This window comes from Lithobates pipiens, unplaced genomic scaffold (genome assembly GCF_037356315.1).
Source record: "Lithobates pipiens isolate NorthernLeopardFrog02 unplaced genomic scaffold, aLitPip1_a1.2 Scaffold_13, whole genome shotgun sequence".
NCBI classification, from domain to species: Eukaryota; Metazoa; Chordata; class Amphibia; order Anura; family Ranidae; genus Lithobates; species Lithobates pipiens.
This window is the reverse complement of record NW_027507718.1, coordinates 246,837,977-246,858,217: the sequence shown is the minus strand read 5'-3', so window position 1 is coordinate 246,858,217 and position 20,241 is coordinate 246,837,977. Positions and strand designations below refer to the sequence as shown.

Sequence of the window (20,241 nt, the reverse complement as noted above, 5' to 3'; positions counted from 1 at the left end):
TCTAGGGCATATATAAAATAAACGCAACCCCTGCTGACACAGCAAAATTATTTTCAGTAATAATCATGAAATTAAACAGAAAAACAGACTAAGAATTGTGGCATTCCCTAACATTGACGGTCAGCTGCATCCTTGCATAAGTGGTCAATGTAGGTGGAAGATCAGTTTGCCACTGTAAGGAAACAGAAACTAGTAACCCTAGTTTAGAAAGGCTGCTCTAATAGATATAACCATAGAGGTTGGGGACATACATGCACAATAGTAGTAGCCCTTTATTCATTTTGTACAACTCGTTAGCAATTCAAGCTGTTCTGAAGGCTATGACTTCCAATAGAATTTTAATGTGCAGAAATTAGCTTTTCCTTATCCAAGTATGAGGATTTTTTTTTCCAACTTGACACCATTTATAAATTAGCATTTTTCAGACCTGGTTCCCAAGCTTTTTGTGCCATTTCCTGTCCCATTATTTTACTTGAGTGCAAAAATGTATTGTGAATTATGTTGTCAATATTAGCAATATAACCACCTTAAAGTGGAACTGAGCGAACTGCCCCTTCAGTAGTGTGAAGAGCAAGTTTAGCAGAAATGATCTGCATGCCACAGTTGTTACACGTTTTATATAACTCACCGATTTGGATCCCACGACTACCATTTACCAAATTACATTCCCTCTCCAGGCATCTCATCTGGAAGCAATCAACCCAGAAACCTTACAACTACCAAAGGACTGGGCGGTCTTGTGATCCCAAATGCCAGAATTTATTTCATTGTGGCCAAACTTCAACATGGGGGGTTGGGGTACTTTAAATATGCAAGATTCGAATCAACAATTTCTTACCAGCTGTCTCCCACAATACCCGCTTATATACCTTCTAGAAGCTGAACAACTTCACTCACAATAATTCTTCCCACTTTTTCTTATTCATAAAGTTTGGATGGCTACCCAGGCAAATACGGAGCACAATGGGTTCATTCAGCCTGGGTTCACACTAGATGCAGTGATGCGAACTGGCTGTGGATTCCGCATCAAAACCACAACCCGTTTATGCAAACCGATTACAGAGTGTATGTTAATGACAACCCGAATTGGTTTGCAAAACGCAATGCAATTTGTGGAATTGGATCACATGGTGTGAAGACCCATGTAATCTGATTCTGGTGCAGACAAAAAAAGGGTCTTGCATGAGTTTGGTGTGAACGCGATGCAATTTGAGACATACAAATCCATGGCTCAAACTGCATGTAATTCACACATAAATGTGCTGCGATACTGCTGCAAATTACATGTGGTGTCCAACACCACATCAGTGTGAACCTGGGCTCAATATTACCCACTATGGAACAACCTGGCCTTTCCTGAGTGAGCCTAATAAATGGGGCTCGATACTTGAAGACAAGCTGGCATCCTCTTTTGCCTCATCCAATCTTAGCTCTGCTGTACAAAAGGAATGGCAAAGGTGATCCGAAGTTCAGGTACTTGCACTTGTATTTTAAGAGATAAACAAAGTGAAAAAAAAAACAACAAAAAAAAAAAAAACAACAAAAAAAAAAAACACATACAGATGTATTAATGAAAACAAAGCTGCATTATATCTCTGCCTGGTGTTCAGCTTAAACTACAGCAGTACAAAATAAAGAGCAATAGAGATGAGGACGCAAGGGATCCACTGGAGCAAAGATCCAAATGTAATATTTCCACAGTGGTTTTATTATAAAAAAAATGGCACAGTATAATGCATAATGGTATAAGACTACACAAAATAACATGTGGGGCAACAAAAGGAAGATTAGCCAAACAGCTTCTATCAAATGGCATATGAAACCACTGCAGTTACAAATTAAGTTACAAGTTATAAATTTAATACAAAAAATGAGAGAAAAGCCAACATGGTCATACAACCAACATACAGTCTCTACTCCGCATTTGAGAGTCTGAAAATCAGACATGAAAGATGGAGCACTAATCAAAAACCAAGTGAACAAAATTATTAAAAATGCAATAGAGTAAAAAGTATTGCTTTCATAATCTTGTAATGAGTGGGAAACATCAGATCCACTTGTATTATGTTCATTTAGTTTAGCCTTCAAAAAATTGCATACTTTATAGCAGCATTGTTTTCACAGAATCAACTGTAGGCAAGTTGGGGATGCAAAAGGGACAAAAAAACAAAACACTAAACGGCAGTTTGTAATGTGCCAATTACCTTTCATTACTTTTTAAATAAAGTGTTTATGGTTTTATGCACAGCTCAGTGAATATGGAGAGAAGAAACTTATTTTAAGAAAATATACAGAAACATTTACACAGGTATGTATAATTTTCCCTCTGAAAAGGATCCCTCCAATAGATCAATGTGCACTGTCTGCCATAAGCTTAATCCAGTTAATACAGTACGTGCACGAACATAGGATTAAAGCCAAAAAACTTGCTAATTGTAACTCTTTAAATTAAAATGCATTAACAGAAATGTTGCTACTTTGTAAACACACAAGAGACCAGGAAAAAAGCAAATATTCCATGTGCACATAACAAATTCGCTGAAATCATCTTCGGTATCTGCCTCTGTCTCCTCGATCTCTATCACGCATTCTCTCTCTGTCTCTGTCTCTATCACGTTCACGTCCTCTGTCTCTCCTGTTGTCCCGGGGCCTTTCTCGTTCACGTTCTCGCTCCCGCTCTCTAGGGCGGCTTCTTCGACCACTGACAACAGCCTGTGTACGTCTCAGAAAATCATCCACCCGCATGTCATAGTCATGCTGATAAAGAGTAAACAGTGGAAAATTAATTCTCACAATACAGTGGTACAGATAATGTTAGGAAAAGCAGTTAGAACTCAGTGATGCAGTAACAAATCTTGTGACCATTTCAGCAGGCTTTAAACACTGCAGAAATTAAACGTAAATATCAGACAGATATTTAAAGAACAAATGCAACCCTTTGAAATAGTTACATTTCAGCAGTGCTTTATATCCACAGACTACAGGTTATCTTGACAGTCCTTGGCATTCTTAAAAGTAATACGTACATGTATGTACTAGCATATATTATATAGAAAATTGCAAAACTTGTTTAAAAACTTAATGCAAGATCAAAAACATTTACATTTTTAGCTCTCAGTAAGTTAAAACGGTTTGAGAAAGGCTTTTTATATTCGCAGATACGTCACATTTGCCTCCCTGTGGAGATGACTACTCCGGAAGGAAATGTCTTCTTAAAAGAAACCTGTAGCAATTAAAAATTACAGCTGCTGAGGGACCGGAATACTGAAGCCATTGACAGCCAAGCAACTAATATTCTTCCAAGGAGGCCATCAGTAGCAAATCCAATATCTGCATCAGTTTCATGTGAAGAATAGATTGGGTGAAGGGCAGCATAAAGGCTCCCTATACAATAGGTGGCTAACATCTGTTAACTGCAATTCAAAAAATATATTTAACCTTAACACTGATAACTTACAACCCGTTTGTCCCGATATCGAGTGTCATGTTGACCTGGATGGTGACCTGAAAACTGTGGATGAGCTTGAGGAGGAGGAGCATGGTGCTGATAATATGGATGGTGAGGAGGCTGTTCCATGGCAGGGTATGGCGGCTAAGGAAGGAAAAAAAAAAACTGGTCAAGAAAAAATAAAATAAAAATAAAAGCACAATGAAAAGCTAATACACTGGGTACAAGACATGCGGGGGGGTGTAATTTGGCAGGTTCAGCAGCGATCTACTGATCAACTTCTGTACAACCAGCTTGATGTATCAAAACTACAGGCTATAGCTGGAAGCACTGATCAGTGTATTCTGATGGCAGGAAGCCTCTCCACAGCCAGACTACAACTGGTGAGGAATCCCCCCCCCCCCATTCAACCAGCAAAAAAAAAAAGACCAATTTATAGGCTGCTTTATAAACTAAATGAATGTTTAACACATAAGTAATAATTAGACATCTGTAGCTTCTGAGCTCAAGTGAGGTTTGCAAAGACCACATTATAAAGCAAATATCAAGTTGTGTACTGTATATGACATGAACACAAGCAGATGTGTAATCAACCTTGTTCCATTTAAAGCACCTCATTGAAGTATTAAATAGGAGGGCTAATAGCACAATCAGGCACATTATATCTCTCTCTTTATATGTCTATACAGCACAAGGTGTAACTGAAATACTTTATAAACTTTAAATTGTATTAAGGATACTGAGCCACAGTTGCTCTGCAGGGCTTGTGATTCTGTTTTGTGTACCAATTACTTAAAAGTTTTAATTATTCAAATAGCAAGAACTGTACAAACCATTCCTTGCCATGGAGCAGGTGGTCCCATGTTATGAAATTCTCTCACATAATCGTTGTAGGACTGTAAAAGGTAAAAAGGTTGCAAAGAAATTAAAATCACATTACTGAAAGTATGAAGACTTGCACAAAAAATGTTCCGAATAATCCTGTTGACAAAATTTAAAGCCCAACTCCAGAAACAGGGGGGGAAACACCACACTGCAAGATGTAAATGCTTGTTAGGTCTAGACATGAAGAAACAAGGTGTAATACAAACCTCATTCCTTGCTATAGCAGGCTCACTTTATCTGTGCAACAAGTCCGCCAAAGCATTTTTTCGAAGGCACTCGCATGATCTGACATGACACACTCATTGCACTCGCATGACAAGGGTCACGATTACCTCCTCACATTCAATGCAAGACTAATGGTTCTGCATCATACAGATTGATGCTGAGGGATCACCCAAAACCTGGGTGTCAGTGCTGCCAATTCCAAACTAATGTGATGGGGAGTTTAACAGGCACACATGAAAATCAAGAAGCAAGATTCACTCCATCCTGCTAGTCTTTGTTCCACAGGCTGGCATAACATTCTAAGGGAAGGGGTCTTAAGGAACAGGGTTCCACCAGACCTGTAAAACACTGCAGCCACCTCACACGTACACAGGTACCTAGGTGACCATCTTCAGAAGAGTCCAGTGCCAAAGGACATATTACGGCTGGCCCCGCTGCTCTTCAGCAGTCCCGGATATGGCTTGTTTTGTCAATTTAAAGGATCAGCTGATTCAAAAAAGCTGCAAAATGAGCACCCCGACACTGTAGCAACAGAAACTTGCTAGATAAAAGAATCTACATAAAATTTTGAGAAAAAAAAAAATATATGTTTTTCCTTCACTCAGGAGGCAAGACAACATCCATTCTAAAGACTAGCAAAAAAAAAACACTGAGGCAAGCGGCTATATGGGGCAGACCTTACAGCTTTGATTTGCCGTACATTTTCCTGAAGGCAACATAAGCCAGTGTACCTGAATACCTCATCCTGTGCCCCTTAAGAAACGGAAAAAAAAAAAAAAAAAAAACATTTAGCAGTTTCTAATGGGATCAGATTCAACAGTAGCTGAAGGGATCTTAAAAATATTGCCAACCACAGGATAAATCAGCCATTGGCAGCAACTCTCAAAAATTGAGAGTTTTTTTTTTTTTAAATCGCTGGTAAAGCCTCCTGAAATAATTACACTGCCTAACTGGTCCACCACCTTCCTTCTTGAGATTCCTAAGGGAATGATCTGCCTCTAACACACCTATTCAGCTAGCTACACACTACTAAAGATTATTAGGACTCCTGTATTCGTGCAAAGCAATAAGATGAAATCAATAATACTGTTCTTACAAGTTTAGCATTCAAAACCCATAAAAGTTATTTCTATACCACCACATTTTTTTAATCCACCAATCAATTGGACAGGGCCCAAAAAAGCAGAAAGTGGTAAACAGGAAAAACAAAATTTTAACAACTTACGCCATTTAAAAATACATCCCTGCGAACTCCTGTAAATCTTCTGTGAAGGAAGAAAAAAAATATAAATAAACCAGATTTTTTTGAGTGCAATTAAAAAACGAGCATACAAAAGCAAAGCCTACCTGTCTACTTCTGGGAAACGAGGATCCTTAACAAACCCTGTTTAGATAAAAATCATGACATTAGCAGTGATGGTGCATAGCGTTAGTTCATCATCCATGTCTATTTTAACTATGTCGTATCTCTCACTCCTGATTCTGCACCGTAGGAAGTATACAAGAATGTGTAGAAGTAGCAATGCAAAGTAGCCTATGTATTTGAAATGTTTTTTCCTGTACACGACCGCTCTTAGCATGGGTACACACTATAGCGAACACAGACATCGCATGCGATTCGCACCCACACTGCTGTGCCCATCACGTGCAAAGTCTGTGCAATGCAAGTTCAGCCATATAGATTTGCATTAAAAAAACAAAACAAAAAAAAAAAAAAGGTGCAGGGACTCCCACTGGAATCAGATCACATGCGATCGGATTCCGTGTCTCAATCCACAGTTCGCACTGTGAACCGATCTGGGGGTGTCATTAACATTGTATTTACACCTGCAGCGGTTCGCAGAGGGCAGTGTGAATTGCCTGCGGGAGAGATGCGATTTGGAAACCGGCCCTGGATTCACAATGGTCGGCAAGTGGTTTAAGGGATTGATTTTCTCCCTCTGTTCAGTTAGTGAGCTGGTCGATAATACACCTGTATTTGAATGCCCCACTCTGGATTAAGGAGCACAGTGGGCACTTTTAGATAGCAGCATTGACAATCTGCTAGATCTAAATACACAAATTTAAACCAAACTGCAGCTCACACTTTATAAGCAGTTATAGTAAACAATGTTTTCCTTTTGGGATAAAAGGTTTTATATAAATAAAATCTGATCATTGTAACCATTAATGTCAGTGGTAAACAGTTTGCATCTCTGTAAACTGCTACATTTTGAAGAAAGCTTGTTCTTTTGAAAAACAAAAAAACTTAAGAAAACAAATGCAGCCATGGAAGAATTGATAAGCTGCAAAGAAATAACAGTTTGCTTTGGGGTTTTATACTGCTTTTTTATTAAACAGCAGTTACACAAGAAATCAGATAGTGCCTCATAACTCAATGTAAATGCATAACACCCAGTACACAGAATTAGATCTACCGAAAGAAAATACGTGGACGCATTTGAATGCTCACAAACAACTTATTAAGGAATGAAGGAAGGAATTTGATGTATATAACCAAAACGTTTTTTGGCATTATAAATACAGAATGATAAAACCCTTTCCAAATATTTTTTTTTCTTTGTCATCTGTGAATCATTGAGGAAATTACCTTTAACTTCCTATCTGTGATGTAACAAGAAGTTAAATCTCCCAAAGACAGTTGTCCCCAGAACAGTAATTTCCAATAAAAGATTTCATGTCAACTCTTGTTCTGAGAACAACTTTACATTTTTGGATCTCCGCTTCCTTTATTGGCGACAATGGTCAGCAGGACAAAAAAAGTTGGCACATCTCCACAACTGGGACATAGACAGCAATGGAAATTTGACAGAGGGTTGACTGCTCCTCTACTCCATTCTATTTTTTCTCCTAGGAGGCACAGTTCAAACTTGTAAACAGTGTGGTGCTTCAGAGCAAAGTCAGATGAGCTAGTAGTTGACCCTGAATTTCTTAAAGCAGAACTTTACACATAACCAAATAAAATTGTGTACTTTAGCTAGGTACATTCCACATGCGATCAAAATTTGTGTGCTGTAAATTGCTGCCAGCATTTCTCCTGTTTTTTTTCTTGCTGGAGGCTGCCTTTTGTTGAAGACCTGAGCAGTCACTTCCTTACCAAGACCTCTCCCTCTCTCCTTAATCTCAAAAACCGTATGTTACTTTTGCCAATTAATGTGTCAATTTCTAGCCTTGATTTTATGTCTTGGCTCAGCTGCAGGGGAAGGCTGCAGTACCTGACAGTGCTCAGGTTCACAGATACTGATACCAAAAAGGTAGAAAGGTGAGAATATTAGGGAGTTAAGACAAGACAACATCCTTTTAAGGGTCAACGCTTGGCAGAAGACTGTGCCCTATCACTTCTGCTTTTCTTTTCTCCCTCCCCAGTGCGTCATTCCTGTGGCTTCCTTTCCCTTAGCAGTAAATCTTGAGGCCATCAGCTAATCAGCCTCTGGTGACTTACTGATGTTAGGCATAGTGCAGTGCCTAGAATACAGGACAACCGAGGCTGTACAGAGCTTAACCAGTTCCCGACCGGCGTACGACGATTTAAGTCGGCAGAATGGCACGGGCAGGCAAACTGGCATACAGGTAAGTCCAGTTGAAATTGCCACCCTGCCATCGCGTGCACGCCAGTCGGGACCCCCCCTGAATGCGGTCACGGGTCCCGCAGACTCGATCGCCGCAGGGATACCCACGATCGTCTCACAGGGAGGCTGAACGGGGAGATGCATCTGCCTAGTAACAAGTGACACTGATCTCTGCTCCCTGTGATTGCAGCAGAGATCAGTGTTCACTAACACACAGCCCAGACCGCCCCCCCCCCCCCAGTTAGTAACACGCCCCCTAGGACACACTTAACCCCTACACTGCCACCCCCTGGTTAACCCCTTCACTGCCAGTGTCATTTACACAGGAATCAGTGCATTTGTATAGCAGTGATTGCTGTATAAATGACAATGGTCCCAAAAATGTCCGATGTGTTCGCCATAATGTCGCAGTCACAATAAAAATCAATGATCACCGCCATTACTAGCAAAAAATAAAAAAAAATGATAAAAATGCCATAAAACTATGCCCTATTTTGTAAACGCTATAAATTTTGCGCAAACCAATCGCTCATTGTGATTTTTTTTTTTTTACCAAAAATACGTAGACTACATATCGGCCTAAACTTTTATATATTTATTATAGCAAAAAGTAAAAGATAATGCTTTTTTTCAAAATTGTCGCTTTTGTTTATAGCGCAAATAAAAACCGCAGGGGTGATCAAATACCACCAAAAGAAAGCTCTATTTGTGGGAAAAAAGGACATCAATTTTGTTTGGGAGTCACACTGCACGACCGCGCAATTGTCAGTTAAAGTGATGCAGTGCTGAATAGAAAAAAAGTGGTCTGGTCTTAAGCCAGCAAAATGGTCCGGTCTGAAAGTGGTTAATGAGACATTACTGGATTTTAAACTATATACTTTAAATGTTTTACATATGGTAGCTATGCCTGCAAAAGTTCCACTTTAAAGTGAAGAAAAACAGATAACTGCACAATGGGAAAGATAATCTCCATAGATATATCTATTGATGGATAATTACAAGAGGCTGAAAAACCAGTCAAATGCAGGCATTTATCCTAAAGTGGTTTTAAACCTCAGGCATGAAATCTGAACATAGCACATGCAGTATCTCACAAAAGTGAGTACACCCCTCTCATTTTTGTAAATATATTATATCTTTTCATGTGACAACACTGAAGAAATGATTTGCTGTCCCCTCAAAATAACACAGACATTGATGTCTAAACCGCTGGCAACAAAAGTATGCCACTAAGTGAAAATGTCCAAAGCGTCAATATTGTGTGACCATCATTTCTTTCCAGCACTGCTTTAACCCTCTTGGACATGGAGTTCACCAGAGCTTCACAGGTTTCCACTGGAGCCCTCTACCACTCCATGACATCACGGAGCTGGTGGATGTTAGAGACCTTGCGCTCCTCCGTCTTCCATTTGAGGATGCCCCTCAGATGCTCAATAGGGTTTAGGTCTGGAGCCAAGCTTGGCCAGTCCATCGCCCTTTACCCTCGGCTTCTTTAGCAAGGCAGTGGTCATCTTGGAGGTGCGTTTGGGGTCATTATGTTGCAATAGTGCCCTGCAGTTCGGTCTCCAAAGGGAGAGGCTCATGCTCGGCTTCAGTATGTCACAGTACAGGTTGGCATTCATGGTTCCCTCAATGAACTGTAGCTCGCCAGTGACTGCAGCACTCATATAGCCCCAGACCATGACACTCCCACCTTCATGCTTGACTGTAGGCAAGCCACACTTGTCTTAGTATTCCTCACCTGGTAACCGCCAAACACGCTTGACACCATCTGAACCAAATAAGTTTATCTTATTGTCATCAGACCACAGGACATGGTTCCAGTAATCCATGTCCTTAGTTTGCTTGTATTCAAACTGTTTAAGGGCTTTTTTGTGCATCGTCTTTAGAAGAGGCTTCAGTCTGGGAAGACAACCATGCTCACCAATTTGATGCAGTGTGCGGCATATGGTCTGAGCACCGACAGATTGAACCCCCCCGAAGCAATGCTGGCAGCACTCATCTTCCCAAAGATAACCCCTGGACACCAAGCACGAGGAATCAACTTCTTCTGTCGACCATGGCGAGGCCTGTTCGAGTGGAACCTGTCCTGTTAAACTGCTCTATGGTCTTGGTCACCGTGCTGCAGCTCAGTTTCAGGGCCTTGGCAATCTTCATATAGCCTAGGCCATCTTTATGTAGAGCAACAATTCTTTTTTTCATATCCTCAGAGTTCTTTACCATGAGGTGCCATGTTGAACTTCCACTGACCAGCATGAGAGATTGATTGTGATAACACCAAATATAACACACCTGCTCCCCATTCACACCTGAGACCTTGTAACATTAACGAGTCACGACACCGAAGGGAAAATGGCTAATTGAGCCCAATTTGGACATTTTCACTTAGTGTTGTCACATGAAAAGAAAAAATATTTACAAATATGTGAGGGGTGTACTCACTTTTGTGAGATACTGTATCTGTAGCATTTACTTGTCTCGCTCCAAAGCTGTCATTTCTCTCTGGTGCTTCATTACTCAGTTATCAGCATACCACTTCTGAGAAGTTTTCCCAATACATGTGATAAAATTTGTGTTGGGGAGGAGAGCTCAGCACACAACTTGTATTCAGATCACAGTTCTACTGTATGTGAGGGGAGGGGGTTCCTTTCATCCAATCAGCTCTCACAGTACGTCTCAGACCGGTGCAGTAAATTTAACACAGCATACAGAGTTCACAGGCAGCACCAACTGTCAAACATGGCCATTCAAGTTAATAGGGTGTCGTGTCGCAAACCAAACACTTGGTTCGTGGTTGTGGTGCATTAGCCTCATTATACGTTACCATTTCAGAAAGAAAAAAAAATCCACCATGGACTGCTTGCCAGAGTGTAAGCTAGTAGGAACCTAGCCTAAGGCTCGATTCACATCTATGCATGTTGCTTTTGAGCGTTTTTGCAGTGCTTTTTGCGGTGCTTGCCACGTTTTTCCGCGATTTTGCAGTTTTCTTTTTTTTACACTGTGGTTGCTTAGCAACCAGATATACACAGTGGGAAAAAAATGGAAAAAAACGCTAAAAGCAAATCGCGGCAAAAACGTGGTACTTGCGTTTTTGATGCAGGTCCATTGACTTCTATTACATGCAAAACGCTGCATTTTGCATGAAAAAAAGTCCCCGACCCTTTCCAAAAAAAAAAAAAAAAAGAAGCGAGATTCACTGGGTGTGTCCAGAGAAACTAATGCCACCACATCTTAGGACTTGTAAACTGCAATATATTATACTTTTTATTTATTTTTAGGAGTTGAAGGGCAGGGAGCATGTTCTAGCTAAGATAATCTCCTTTTGAATACCGAAGGGAGCTAGCCCTCTCACCTGAAGCCTATGAAATATGGCAGCACTCACAATGGTTCCCTGAAGCAAAGACTAGAGACTATAAGCCACGAAAGTGGTCCATCCAAAAGCACACAAGGTGAATTATTAGATTCTAGATTTACACCAGACTAAGGCCCAATACCTGGGAATGGAATTTTCAAAGATGAATCGTTTAAAGTGGTTATAAAATCTAAACATTTTATTTACCTTACGTTAAGGTAAAAAAAAAAAAAAAAAAAAATAATAATATATCTATAGGCAACATTATCCCCCTCACCCCCTTTTACTTACCTGAGCCCTCATTCAATCCAGCGCTGTACCTGTGTCTGCAGCGTCTCTCTCCTCTCACTTCCTGGCCCTTCAGGCTTTGCTGAGGCAATGAAAGGAAGCAGGGGGTGAGGTTTAGGAGTGTGCTCTCACAGAAAGTAGCTTCCTTTGGAGGCACTTGCAGGAGGGGAGGATCCAGGATCACCAGCAGGGGACCCACTAAGAGGAGGTTTGATGCTGCTCTATGCGATTCCACTGCACAGAGCAGGCAAGTATAAAACAGGATTCTTTTTATTTTTTTTGTTTAAATAAAGCACATACATATCATACATATCACTTAATTAGGCACAACACAAAACACATCACATCACGACAGAAACTTGGACACTGCCATGGAAAGCATGAATATCCGTAGCCAATTCAGATCCATCATTTGTTCTATTGCCATCTTTGCACACAAGATTAAGCCTTACCTTGTAACATTAGGGTGTCGAGTTAGTGCCCCATTGCAGGAATATCTGTACTTCTACACCTATTAGCCCAAGTGATGCGTGTGTTTATATGGAATCTTTTAATACTAACTTTCATTATAGAATCCCTATATTGAAAAGCAAAACAAAAATTCTAGTAGCAAAACATATTAACCTGGTCTCTGGTGAAACTCTTGTGGATAGTCAATTCTTGGTTTCTTTCGGTTGTTATGAATATCATATTCTTCTGGTCGACGCCTATACAAATTAAATGTTAGAATTAAACAGAAAACTTGTTGACATTTGTGTATGTACATACCTGAACAAAGCCAGTCTGTAGTAGCATCACCATAAAGCCAAAACACAAACAGGCCTGAGGTTGTAGGTTCAAAGTGGGGCTATTAGAGATAACTTCACCTCACCAAAACCACACATGCTCATACACAACACTGTACTTCAGTACAATACATCCTTACAATAACTGTTTCCATAATGTCTTGTATAACGTAAACACCAGCTGCCCCTTCCCACACCATTAGCAATCTAGGTATTTAATGCACTCGGGCAACAAGGTAAAGCCAACTGTATGTGGCTAAAGAGTAGCCAATGCTCCATAAAAATGTCACCGACACCAATACAAACTTCTTAAAGAAGAGTGGATTGTCAGCTCACTCCATGGCCTTGCAGCATAGTCCCCTTAAAGTGTATCCAAAAGCAGTTTTTTTTGTTTTGTAATGCAGTAAGGATTAGAAGTCCTCTGTTGGACTGCATTCACAACTGAGCATATCGTTTTCAGGCAGAAAGATGTGCGATTTTGCCACGATTTTGTACAGATCACCAATGTAAAAAGCAGAAAAACACATGTAATCCACCAAAAAAGAAGCTCATGTACTTTGAGCTTCAGGCGACAGAACGCTCAAATATTAACGGGCCATTTAAATTAATGGGATTTTGAAACTTTTGAGATGAGCGTTTTACAAGCTGAAAAACGCTCAGATGTGAATGCAGCCCCAATAATAAAAACCTGTTCATGTCCCAATTAAGGAAAATTACTCCATTTGTCCAAATGCCTATCAGGAATACGAAAAAAAAAAAAAAAAATCCCAAAATCTGAGTTGTCACCAGAACAGTAAGTCGCAGTCTTCCAATGAGGACAGTTAGGGTGACAAATTGAATTTCTTACTTTCTGTTAAGCATTAAGACAAAAAGAAACCAATGAGATACAGGCAGCAAAAAAGAAAATACATTGCAGGGGTTTTAAACTATTACCTACTCTACACAAAACAAAGTTTGGGCTTTAGACGGACTTTAGGGGATACATGTGCATATACATCCAACTTTAAAAAAAAATGTAGGCACTGGTCTCAGTTACATACAATATGGTGACATCCGTCTTAGGAGAGCATATTCTGTTGAAAGCAGCTGAACATGCAGTACATATCTCCATGGCAAAAGCTTGAATTCAATCTTGACTATATCTAAAAGTGTACTTCATTTTTTACACTTAATTCAAGGTTATATGCACTTGTTTAATGAAGCAAACCCACCACAAACACAGAACTACGCGCCCTGGGATCTACAACTATTTGCAGATCACAAATTCATCAAATGCCTATTTCTAACGGCATCCTTATATTCTCTTCCTGCAAGTTATAACTCTGCAAGCCTATTTACGGTTGATGAAAATCAAAATACCTGTGGCATGGGTTTGCATAATAAATGACCAGCATTGGAAGTTAAATCACCAAGAGCAATGTGCTTTGCACTTCTAAAACACTTTTACTTGTTACTAAAGCCCAACAGTTTCTAATTGGAACTGTTACAGCATAAAATGCTACTTTTTTTTAATGCCAATTAACAGCAATCAGTAATCTAATGCTTAAGGATAACCTGCTCAAACATGAGCATAATTAAAAGTCCTTTCTAAATATTTAATATAATGTTAATAAACCCCATTAAAATGCCTGGAGATGTTATTTTCCAAACAAGAATCATATCAGTTGCACATACAGCAAAAACCAACCAAATTATCAAAAAAATAAAATCTGGTGTAAAGAGGGAACATACCGCTTTCTTGTAGAGTGCATTTATGACCGGTATAAAATATAGCAACAGTTCATACAGTAGTCCACTAAGGATTTTAAGCTGTAACCCGCACATATACAAGGTGGACATGAGAAGGTGTAGTGCTGTTACAATACATTTTGCAGTCCATTGCAAAACTGGCGTAAAATAGGTCACTTGTTAAGGATCATTAGTGTAAAGGAAACCTCAACTTCGTTGAGTTCAGTCCATATAAAACGCAAAAAAAAAAAAAAAAAAATTGGAAAAAAAAAATATTTAAAATGAAAAAGAACTGAAATAGGGGGCTTTGTCAGGTTTCCGCCTACCTAATTGCGTCCTTTTAAGTTGAAATGAATTGGGACACTGGAGCTGGCTCTCTATCTGACACAAATACCCACAGGTGCACCCCTTCAAACCAACATATCCAGTCCTTAGAAGAAACCTGTTAGCATTACTTAATGCAATTAGCCTATACAAGGGAAAGGTGGTTGGCTGAAGGGCTTTTAAGCATCAGTTCTTTGAAAGCCTTCTCCAACTCTGAAACCAAGTTAACACCCTCTTTTTCCTGGAACATGACGTTAAGTTCTTAAAGCAGGGAGAAATAACCATGTCGATCCACTACATTTACAGTCCACAGGTATTGCCAGCATCTCTGGAAGGGATGTACAGACACAGCAACAGCCACACTTTCTGGTATGTTGCCGGGTCTCCAAGTGCAATTTGCTCCCCTTTCCATACCTAAAGCGGTTTCAGGAGCTCAGCAAGATGTATTCACTGTGGGGATATTTACAGAGCCCATTTTTCAATCTGCTTCTAAACACATCATGGTGAAGCCATATGGAAATAGTCCCAACAAGGCTCCTCTTGAAAACAAAGCAACTTTTTTTAAAGCTTTATCTCCCCAAGAGGAGGTGGCATCTTCTGCAACACCATTATTGATCCATTTTAAAAGTCCCATATCTGATAGGGGATATCCAGGGTTTTACCTGAAAGAAAAGGCTTTTCACAAGAAATTAAACATTCTTTCTGTAATAGGTTAATAGATTAAATTTCTCAATCATTATTCTGGCTACAATCTGCAAGGTTGCTGAATTGAAAAGATCTAGTTCTATACTAGTCTAAAGTTGCTCTTCAATGACTTTTTCCCTGTAGTGGTAACCTCCTCTGATGGTACTTCACAAACAGAATGCAAAGTGGGACTGGGGGCGTGGACTGTGGAAGGGGCGGAAGGAATGGGATCAAAATGAAATCCTCAATGAAGCCACAAACTCTTCCCTGCAGCTTGATGTGAGGATTTTTTTCTCTTCATCACTGGCATCGCAATGTGCTGTGGTGTCCGTCATGTTACTCCGGCACAAGTGCCTACTATCAGTCCAAAGAATGTTTCTAACCTTCCCACATCTCTTGTTGTCTCACGACGAGAAGGACGGCCTCGCGATTGGGGCTGTGATTGCATTCTTCTCTTGTGTCTCATTTTGTGAATGACTTGATACAAATCAATGCTTTCATCCGCTGGAAATAGAAGGCAAAGCTGGGTCCCACATTCTGGTTCAATCTCCTGAAAACAACCATCAGTTCAAGAAGTGAGAAAAGCAAAACACACAGATTCTATTCAGGCAGTTACCAATAGAAAAGACCAAAAACATATAAAGTTTTGTTAATATGAGAAAATATTTATATAAATGAGAGGGGGGGGAGAGAAGAGAGAGAAGAGAGAGAGGGGGAGAGAAGAGAGAGAGGGGGGGGGAGAGAGAGGAGAGAGAGAGAGAGAGAGAGAGAGAGAGAGAGAGAGAGAGAGCGAGAGCGAGCGCGCGCGAGAGAGAGAGAGAGCGAGCGCGAGAGCGACACACAATTTTTGCATATTGTAAGAAACTTACTCTCTGGTTTAAAAGGTGAAACCAATCAAGTGAACCTAAAAACACACCCAGACAACTAGCATTCTCTTTAGGTTATCAGTTGACACCCCCCCATGCTTCTGATGACATCCTTTATATATTATGAGTAACTGACCAGAAACAAGTGGGGAGAGATGTTCTATTCTACTTGTTGAAAATTAGAATCCTGGTAGTTAAGGCTGCCAGCTCATACACACACCCAGCAGAGTAGAAAGGGGAATATCCCCGATTATTTCGAATGGAGGTTTGAAATAACAAGAACCAAATTCAAATTCCACAGAGCCCCGCGTGAGATCAAGTCATAATCAAAGAGTGGTAACTTTGTTTCTGGAACAAAACTGCAACTGCCAGGATCCAATGGTAAATCAGAATCAAATGTTTATCCATGCCCAATTGCAGAAAGACCAGGATTCATCCCAAGGTGAATTCTCTTAGATGAAAGCTTCGTTTCTCGCATCAAGAAAAAATGCCTTCTATGTGCGATGAAAGACCTTGCTTTCAGCAACGTGTGAATCACCAGATCAGAGATGCCCATGTTCCAGGTACACAGTTAAAGCTAGTGACCATGAAACAGGTTAGTAAACCAGTGCCTGGAACAGAAGAGCCATATGATCTGACATGGACCAGTCTGGGGCTAAGAGGATCACCAAAATGCCGATACCATCTCAATCCTGCTCTAGCCAAGGAATACGTTTTCAGGGAAAGAAAGTTGTAAATCAGCCTGTAATAATCCTACAGATAGCAGAACCACCAGAAGCCAGGCGGTCCACATTCGGCTCCTATATCTGTGGGAAAGGTTCTTGAACACTAGCGTAGTGACAATTTCTTGGGGCCCAGGCCTGCCAAATCTTCATGCCAGGGAAACAAAAGGACAGACAAGACAGGAACTTGAGGGTTCTTCCCTGACAATTGATGGGGCACCACTGTTATGGAATTATCAGACTGAACCCTGATTGTGTGACCATCCAGTCAGGGTGTACAGCATCGTGAGGGTCTCCAAAGATCAGTAGGAAAAACTTCACTAGCAATAGAACTGAATTGCCTGATCCACCAGACCAGAGACAACCTGGTCCTCAATGTCAGTCTGTCCAAAGGCTGAACCGACTTGTCCCATGATGAAAGGTTGTTGCGTTGTAGGGGTCTGTATTGGAACTGAACATGAATGCCTCAAGAGAAGCTACCATCAGTCCCAGAGTCTAATGACTCCTGGACTGAAGAATCTTATTGTGAGAGTTGAGACTTTAAAGTTTCTCTTGGAGAAGAAAAACTGACTTGAGTTGGGTCTAAGATGAGATCCAGATACTCCCTGCTAATGATGCACCAGTTCCAATGGTACAGAATCAAGTTGAACCTGTACATGGTTTCAGATGTCTGTGCCATTTTGTCAGTCAGAACTTGTGCTGACTGTTCACTCAAACAGGGGGCTGGTCCAGATAACCCACAATGGGGATACTCTGAGTGTAGCAAGGCAAGCACAGGGGCCACATTAAAAAGGTGCAGAAAAAAAGGGTATATAGCATGGTCACAAATGGGAAGTGGTGAGTGCCCAGTGCAAAGTATTCCTGGGAAAAATGCAAGCATCCTTTATGTCTACAAAGGCTATTGCCAGCCCTGGTTGATTTCATGCAGAATTTCTGGGCCAGAATAAAACCTTTGGGACCTTGAGGTCCAAGATCAGGCAGATACCATCTCTTGGTTTGGGAACTGTTGGGAACAGAACACATGTAGCTGTTCTGCCACAGGTACACAGGAACCCCCCCCAAAATCGCTGCATGGAGATCCGTTAACCACTTAAGGACCGGGCCTCTGAGATTTGTCGTTTACAAGTTAAAAAAAAAATTTTGCTAGAAAATTACTTTGAACCCTCAAAACATAATATTTTTTTTCTAACGCCCTAGAGAATAAAATGGTGGTTGTTGCAATACTTTCTCACACCGTATTTGCGCAGCGGTCTTACAAGCGCACGTTTTTGGAAAAAATACACTTTTTTGAATAAAAAAAACTGTGAAATTTTGCCTTTTTATATTGTGAAAGATAATGTTACGCCGAGTACCGTATATACTCGAGTATAGGCCGACCCGAATATAAGCCGAGGCCCCCAATTTACCCCCAAAAAAACTGGCAAACTTATTGACTCGTGTATAAGCCGAGGGTGAGACATGCCTGTCCATCCCTGTGTGTGTGTCCGTCCATCCCTGTGTGTCCGTCCATCCCTGTGTGTCCGTCCATCCCTGTGTGTCCGTCCATCCCTGTGTGTCCGTCCATCCATCCCTGTGTGTGTGTGTGTCCATCCATCCCTGTGTGTGTGTGTCTCCATCCATCCATCCCTGTGTGTGTGTGTCTCCATCCATCCATCCCTGTGTGTGTGTGTCTCCATCCATCCATCCATCCCTGTGTGTGTCTCCATCCATGTGTGTGTGTGTCTCCATCCGTGTGTGTGTGTGTGTGTGTGTGTGTGTGTGTGTCCAGCCTACCTTTGTCCCGAGCCTCCGTCCCGTGCCTTGCCTCCTTGCCTCCGTCCCGTGCCTTGCCTCCTTGCATCCGTCCCGTGTTGTGCCTTGCCTTGCCCCCGTCCCGTCCCGTGCCGTGCCTTGCCTTGCCTCCGTCCCGTGCCCTCTTCGTCGGCGGCCATTGTAAAGTTCAAAAGCTGCGCCGCCGCCTTCGCCTGTGATAGGCGGAACACTGAATTTCCCAGCAGCCTGTGTTCCGCCTATCACAGACGTCGTATCATCCTCGTCCGTAGTACGAGGATGATACGATGTCCGTGATAGGCGGAACACAGGCTGCTGGGAAATTCAGTGTTCCGCCTATCACAGGCGAAGGCGGAGCCGGAGGCGCGGCTTTTGAATAGAATGGCCGCTGTCTGTCTGCTCGACACGCTGATCGAGCGGGCAGACAGCGATGACTCGAGTATAAGCCGAGGGGGGCACTTTCAGCCTCAAAAAAGAGGCTGAAAATCTCGGCTTATACTCGAGTATATACGGTAAATCGATAACCAACATGTCATGCTTTAAAATTGTGCCTGGAACAGCGATAAACTATTACCCTTAAAAACATCCACAGGTGACGTTTAAAAAATTCAACAGGTTGCTTGTTTTGATTTAGAGGTGGTCTAGGGCTAGAATTATTGCTCTCGCTTTACCAATCGTGATGATACCTCAGGTGTGGTTTGAAAACCATTTTCGTATACGTTCGCTTTTTTTTTTTCTTATTTTACTTTTTTTTTTTTTTTTTTTTTTTTACACTTTTCCTTTTTATTTATTTATTTTTAAAACAAAGTCACGTTTATTCCTATTACAAGGAATGTAAACATCACTTGTAATAGAAAAAAAGCATGACAGGACCTCTTAACTATGAGATCTGGGGTCGAAAAGACCTCAGATCTCATATTTACACTAAAATGCAATAAAATAAATAAATCAAAATGGTCATTAAAAAAATGGCCCTTTAAGAGCTGTGGGCGGAAGTGTCATTTTGATCTCGGTTCCGCTCTGCATTGTTAAGGCAGGTGGGGGCCATTTTCCCCCTCACTCATCTCCATACCTAAACAGGACTCGATCTCCTCTACTGCGGCCGACCGCTCCGGTAAGAGGCGGGAGGGGTGACCCACTCCTGCCACCGATAAAAGTAATCTTGTGGTGAATCCGCCACAGAGATCACTTTTATCTTGTAGCGGACCGCCGCTGAAAAAGGATACCGGGGTTATGGCAGCTAGGTGCTGCCATAAAGATATCCTCCTTCAAACAGCCGACGTAAAACTGCAGCGGGCGGTGCGCAAGTGGTTAATTTGTGCATTAACAGGGGAACGTTTGAAGACATGACCCAAGGTGGGGACCGAGAATGAATTCCAGCCCCTAGAAACTAACCTGTACCCAGGCATCTGAGCAGCTAGCTGTCCAGATGTCCACAAAAGGCTAACAGACATCCTTCCCACTTTAGAACATGGGGGTGCCCTTTCAGGCTGAAGGAGGCCAATCTATTGACTTAGGGAACATGGAATCAAAATTGCATTCTGGCCTGCATTGAAATTTTCCAAGGATAAAACTGAAGGAAGCCACACAACCGT

At 41.3% G+C, this 20,241-nt stretch overlaps 1 protein-coding gene across 2 annotated transcripts in view; it reads right to left on the bottom strand.

The window, feature by feature from the left end:
- Window positions 1-1,687: 1,687 nt before the first annotated feature.
- YTHDC1 (YTH N6-methyladenosine RNA binding protein C1) overlaps window positions 1,688-20,241 on the bottom strand; it is a 55,230-nt gene continuing 36,676 nt past the window's right edge. For both annotated transcript variants that reach the window (XM_077476464.1, XM_077476465.1), the window contains 7 exons: window positions 15,672-15,838; window positions 12,392-12,474; window positions 5,906-5,942; window positions 5,784-5,823; window positions 4,282-4,344; window positions 3,458-3,592; window positions 1,688-2,757 (listed from right to left, as the gene is read on the bottom strand). In XM_077476464.1, the coding sequence (XP_077332590.1) occupies window positions 2,545-2,757; window positions 3,458-3,592; window positions 4,282-4,344; window positions 5,784-5,823; window positions 5,906-5,942; window positions 12,392-12,474; window positions 15,672-15,838 (738 nt within the window). In that variant the 3' untranslated portion in view covers window positions 1,688-2,544. The remainder of the gene's footprint in view (window positions 2,758-3,457; window positions 3,593-4,281; window positions 4,345-5,783; window positions 5,824-5,905; window positions 5,943-12,391; window positions 12,475-15,671; window positions 15,839-20,241) is intronic.